Source organism: Panthera pardus, unplaced genomic scaffold, assembly GCF_024362965.1.
Source record: "Panthera pardus isolate Hobbes unplaced genomic scaffold, ASM2436296v1 HiC_scaffold_6, whole genome shotgun sequence".
In the NCBI taxonomy this organism is placed as follows: Eukaryota; Metazoa; Chordata; class Mammalia; order Carnivora; family Felidae; genus Panthera; species Panthera pardus.
The window spans coordinates 10,468,232-10,473,771 of NW_026526991.1; the positions used below are offsets into that span (position 1 = coordinate 10,468,232).

At 64.0% G+C, this 5,540-nt stretch overlaps 1 protein-coding gene across 1 annotated transcript; it reads left to right on the plus strand.

Moving 5' to 3' along the window:
- Window positions 1-660: 660 nt before the first annotated feature.
- KLHDC7B (kelch domain containing 7B) lies at window positions 661-4,279 on the plus strand. Its single transcript, XM_019447331.2, has one exon. The coding sequence runs from the start codon at window positions 688-690 to the stop codon at window positions 4,246-4,248; it is 3,561 nt and encodes a 1,186-aa protein (XP_019302876.2). The 5' UTR covers window positions 661-687; the 3' UTR covers window positions 4,249-4,279.
- Window positions 4,280-5,540: the final 1,261 nt, after the last annotated feature.

Consider the following 5,540-nt stretch of genomic DNA (forward strand, 5'->3'; position numbering starts at 1 on the left):
CCCGAGGTGACAGGAGGTTGCGCTTTCTAAGGCAGAGCTTCCTGTCAGGACACCGTGCCCGCACGGTCTCTCTCAGAGGCCAGCCCGCAGGGTCGGCACCATGGAGTATGTGCCCGCCCACCCCTCCCCCACTGGCCCACAGTGGGATTGTCTTCTCGGGTTTCTGGTAATTTCATCAGGGCTGCGTCACGTTGCTAAAGCTACAGATAGCATCTCACTGTGCTCTTCCCTAACAGCGCCTCTGAGGCTGGACACAGGCTGAGAGTTGGAAGAATGGGGTGGAGATCTGGGGGCTGTGAGGGGCTGTGAGGGGCTGGGACACCGGAACAGCTTTGAGGAACAAGGCCACTCGCCACTGGAACCTGTGGAAAAAGGAGAAGGGGCGCGTTTGCCTGCGGAGGCCCCTGAGCTCCCGGAGCTCTTGCGCATTATGTTGTCTCCTGACAGCTCCACCCAGACAAACCCCCAATCCAGGTGAGGGCGAAGAGACACCTCCCCCCCAGGCCAGGCAGAGAGACTGTCCCCCAGCACAGGGCCACCTTAACTGGGCAGCCCTGTGGGCGGGGCGCATTGTTGATGCCTGTGCAGACAGCAGTCCAGGCCCGAGTGTGGGACAGACTTGCAGGCAGCACTCCAAGCTTCCAGCCTGCGACCCAGCTCCTCACGCTGAGTCTGCAGCCCGGCACCATGGTCCAGGGGGCCTTGGAGCCTGACGGCCCCGGCTGGGGCTGGGATGGGGAGGATGACTGGGACAGCGCTGTCCTCACCCTGCTGGCGCTGGCTGTGGTGGCCGCCACGGCACTGGCTTTGCACTGGTTTGGCTCTGGGCAGGACCAGGAGGCGGCGGGACCTGCACCCACAACCCCCGGGGCCCAGCCTTCTCAGGCTGGAGGAGCCAGCCCAGCCCTGCCCCTGCAGCCCAAGGTCAGTGGTGGTGTCGAGGGACACAGCTCAGGGCAGGGGCAGCCAGACCCTCCAGGACATGGCCAGGGGAGTCCAGCTGCGGCAGGGGCCCAAGATCAGGAGCTCCGGGGAGGTGGTCTGGCTGCCACAGCGGCACCTCCACGCGAGACACCCGGCGAGGCGGCCAGTGGAGGGGCCTTGGGACGGCAGCACGACAGTGCCACTGCGGAAGCCCTGCGAGGTAAAGGAAGGGAGCCTCTCAGGCCAGATACTGCCTTCCTGGGTCGGAGCAAAGTAGGGGGGACATCCGGCCCCCTCCTGATACACTTCACCCCTCGGAGTCCTGGCAGAGAGACTGAAGGGCAAGTGGAGGCAGGAGGTGTTCAAGCCAAGGTGCCAGCTCACCAGGCCCTGGTCCACACAGCAGAACAGGACGCCAGCCCCTGGCAACAAGGTGTAGGGCCACCTGGCTCGCTAGAGAGGGGTCGAAGAAGCCGGCGGTGGCAGGTGGACCAAGGCTCAGAAGATAGACACCGCCGCCTCCCAAAGCCGGACCCCCTCCGCCTGGGCTCTGTGGTGAGTGTGTGGGATGCTGTGGATGCAGCCAGCAGCCTCTCCACAGGCTCCCAGAGGCCTCCTCTCCCCTTGGAGCTGCCTCCACCACGTGCCACGCAGGCTGGGCCCTTGACAGAGGGCACAGTGAAGGGGCACGGGGAGAGCAGCCTCCATCCAGCCTCAGTCCTAGCTCTGGAGAGCAGGGAGGCTGGGCCCCAGGCTCCCAGGGAGTCTCAGGGACCCCCGGCCTCCGTGGAAGGCTGGCCGTGGGAGAGGAGCTTCGTCCAGACCCCAGACTCCATGGGCCCACGGCCAGAGGGGTCGCAAGGCGGACATCCCCTCTTGTCTCAAGGACGGGGGACCGCAGACGCCAGCAATGCGGCAAAGGCTGGGGCTCAAGGCTCTGGAGACCGCTCTTTCTTCAGCTCAGGGCCGGGCGGGGCAGAGCAGCAACGGGGCCATGGCCTCCTAGAAGGGAGACCATCTTGGCAAGGCCAGCGCGGGCAGAGCAGCGGGCAGGAGGCAGGCAGTCTGGACACAGGGAGGCGCCCCCCAGACCCCCCCGGCTCAGCCACGCTCTCCCCGCGCATCCCTAAGCCCCTCCCGCCCTTGGCTTCCCCGCCCACAGCACATCCCCACGGAGGTCTCTTACCTGCAGGCTCAACCCTTCCGACCTCCTCTCCTTCAGACTCTTTGTCCCTCGGAGTTAGTCAGGGTTCTGCCGAGGATGAAACTCTCAGGGCAGTGTCAGCCCCAGCCCCAGCCCCTGCCCCTGCCCCTGCCCCTGCTCCAACTCCGTCCTCCTCCCCAGCCCCTGCCCCAGCCCCAGCCCCAGCCCCAGTTCCGACCCCTGCCCCGAGTAGTGAGTCAAGGCCTATGTCCCAGGAGCCCAGTGTGGCTCTCTGCAAGGACAACCAGGAAGGGCAGATCTCATCTAGCTGGGAAAACCTTATTTCGATGGTTCTTAGGAGTCACCCCTTCCCCAGGCAAGAGAGACGCCAAGGGAGAGCCCCAAGGGCAGCTCCCAGGAGCCCTAGAGATCCCAGCACTGATGCACCCTCTGAGAACAGAGAGTCTGGTTCTCCCCCTGAAGGGGCCGCCGCCGCCAGCCTGGAGGTCAGGAATGGCTCCGCCGCTGGAATGGTCACAGAAGCTGGCACAGGGGGCCTGCCTGAGGCTGGGTGTCCGCAACAGCAGAGAAGCTCGGATACCAGGGAGGCTCCTACTCCAGACCCTCCCTCAGGCCCAAGGCCAGATGCAGTGGATGAGAAACATCCAGACTCCCCACTGCCTGGAGCCGCAGTGCCCGGGGCCCCATCACGGTCCCCTGGGCAGAGGCAACCTGGCCCCGTACCCTCCCCCACCACGAGGGGGGTCTCACAGCCTGTCCCACGGCCTCGGAAACGCAGCATGTGTGAAATAGCAGAGAGCTCTGAGCGGGAGGTCAGCCAGATGGTACCACTGAGGCAGGAGGGAGAGGCTCCAGGGGAGAGGCCCCGCCCTGCAGGCAGCGGGGCAGTCCTCACGGAAAAGCAGGAGGCCCGAAAACTCAAGGTGCTTCTGCAGAGGCCCGGGAGCCGGGGGGTGGCGGAGGGGCCTCGGAAGCCCGGCTCCCTAGCCCGGGAGCCCGCTCTGGCCGCGGCTCGACGACAGCGGCTGGACCTGGGCAGCTGCCTGGATGTACTGGCCTTTGCCCAGCGGCACGGGCAGCCCGGCCTGGCGCAGGAGACCTACGCGTTGATGAGCGACAATCTGCTGCACGTGCTAGGAGACCCGGGCCTCTACCGGCAGCTGAGCGGGGCTGAGCGGGAGCGCATCCTGAGCCTTCGGACGGGCCGGGGCCAGGCGGTGGTGGGGGTCCTTGTGCTGCCCAGCCTCTACCCGCTGAGCCGCTCGGGGCCCACAAGGGGCCCTTGTGGGGAGGAGGCCCCTGCGGCGGGACCCGCACCCCCGCCTCCTCGCACGCACCTGCACGTGTTCAACCCCCAAGAAAACACGTGGCGGCCCCTGACACAGGTGCCGGAGGAGGCCCCGCTGCGGGGCTGTGGACTCTGCACCATGCACAACTACCTGTTCCTGGCGGGGGGCATCCGCGGCTCCGGAGCCAAGGCTGTCTGCTCCAACGAGGTCTTCTGCTACAACCCACTGACCAACATCTGGAGCCAGGTGCGGCCCATGCAGCAGGCCCGTGCCCAGCTCAAGCTGGTGGCCCTGGACGGGCTTCTTTACGCCATCGGCGGAGAGTGCCTGTACAGCATGGAGCGCTATGACCCGCGCACGGATGCCTGGACCTCGCGCGCGCCCCTCCCTGCGGGCACCTTCCCTGTGGCACACGAGGCTGTGGCCTGCCGTGGGGACATCTACGTCACCGGGGGCCACCTCTTCTACCGCTTGCTCAGGTACAGCCCTGTGAAGGACGCGTGGGACGAGTGCCCCTACAGTGCCAGCCACCGGCGTCCCAGCGACATGGTGGCATTGGGAGGTTTCCTGTACCGCTTCGACCTGCTGCGGGGTGTGGGCGCCGCGGTGATGCGCTACAACACCGTAACGGGCTCCTGGAGCCGGGCTGCCTCCCTGCCCCTGCCCGACCCGGCCCCCCTGCACTGCGCCGCACTGGGCAACACCATTTACTGCCTCAACCACCAGGTCACCGCCACCTTTACGGTCTCTGAGGGGACTGCCCAGTTCCAGGCCAGGGAGTTGCAGCCCTTTCCTCTGGGGAGTAAGGGGGTCCTCTGTCCATTCATCTTGACTCTGCCTGCCCCCGACCGGCTGCAAACAGCCCTCTGAGCTGCTGCTCTCTAGGGCGACCCTGGGCCTGGGGGTCTGAGGGCAAGTGGAGCACAGGAGGTGGCCGGCAGAACCTTCTGCTGTTGTTTCTGGGACAGCTTTGTTTTTCTGTTCTAATAAGGCTCATGATCTCCCCCTTCCCTCCCCCCTTCCCTGAAAGAGCCCTCTCCCCCCGGAGCTCAGGCTCCTTGCATCTGGTTAGAAGCCGGCTTCTAACCTTCCCACCACAGCATGCTGTTTACTGCCTTTTCCGCTTAGTTCTTGCCCTGACGCCTCAGCTGGCTCACACAGCCCAGCCTGTCCTCCAGGGGGCTCCTCCTCCTCCTCCTCCTCCTCCTCCTCCTCCTCCTCCCCTTCTCTGGGCTCCCAGGAGCCAGGTTCCCTCTTGCAGCACTGCACTGCCTGGAAAAATCTGTGTGGGGGTCTCTCTGGTGCTCTGAGAGCCAGGGACCGATGTGTCCTTGAGGACCAGGATTTGGCCTGCCAGGGGCTGAGTGACTGCTGAGCCAAGGAAGGAGGTGGCTAGAGAGATAGTCACACTTCTCCGTTCTGTCCCTAGGGCTCCAAGCCGGGCAAGAGGTCTGTAAGGGAATGGGACAGGGGAACAAGGAACACAGAGTCCCCAGAAAAATGTTCTTGCCTCAGGCCTTGGGAGCCCGGTTTGGGTCTTCCTGGGAAAAACTCTGTAGCCCTCCTTTGTCCGATTGGTCCCCAGAGGCCTGGAACCCTTGCCTGTGAAACTGTTCTGCTGACTGTAGCCCCTGCCTGAAACCACTTGGGCTCATGCCCCTCTGCAGCCTGTGGGGTCTCTCCCCCCCGCTTTGCCCCTCCAGAAGCAGCCTCACTTCCCACCACCCCCTGTTCTTACGTGAGACCCAGGTTTCACCTGAGCTCTTTCCCTTGTTAGCTGCGGACTTAGCCGAGACGTCTGATTCCATTCTTCTCATCTGTGTAGTGGGGAAAATGAACGTGTTACTCAGGAGAGCTGTGAGGGCATAAGGACACATGTGAGCGCCTAGCGCAGTGCCCAGGATGAATAGATAATGTTCCCCTTTACTCGTTTTGGAATCCATCACAGGAAGGTAAATAAATCTGACTGAACACTGCTGCCTGTCCCACCGTGTGCCCGGGTTTGGCCCAACTGGCCCTTTTTCTTTTGCTTTTTATTCCATCCTCGGTACTACTGGCACTAAATGTGTTTGATTCATTGAAAGCATCTACATCTTATGATTCTCATTTTTTGCTCACAAGGCTCTCTATGCTGCCGGGTGGGACAGAAAGGGGTCCTCAGG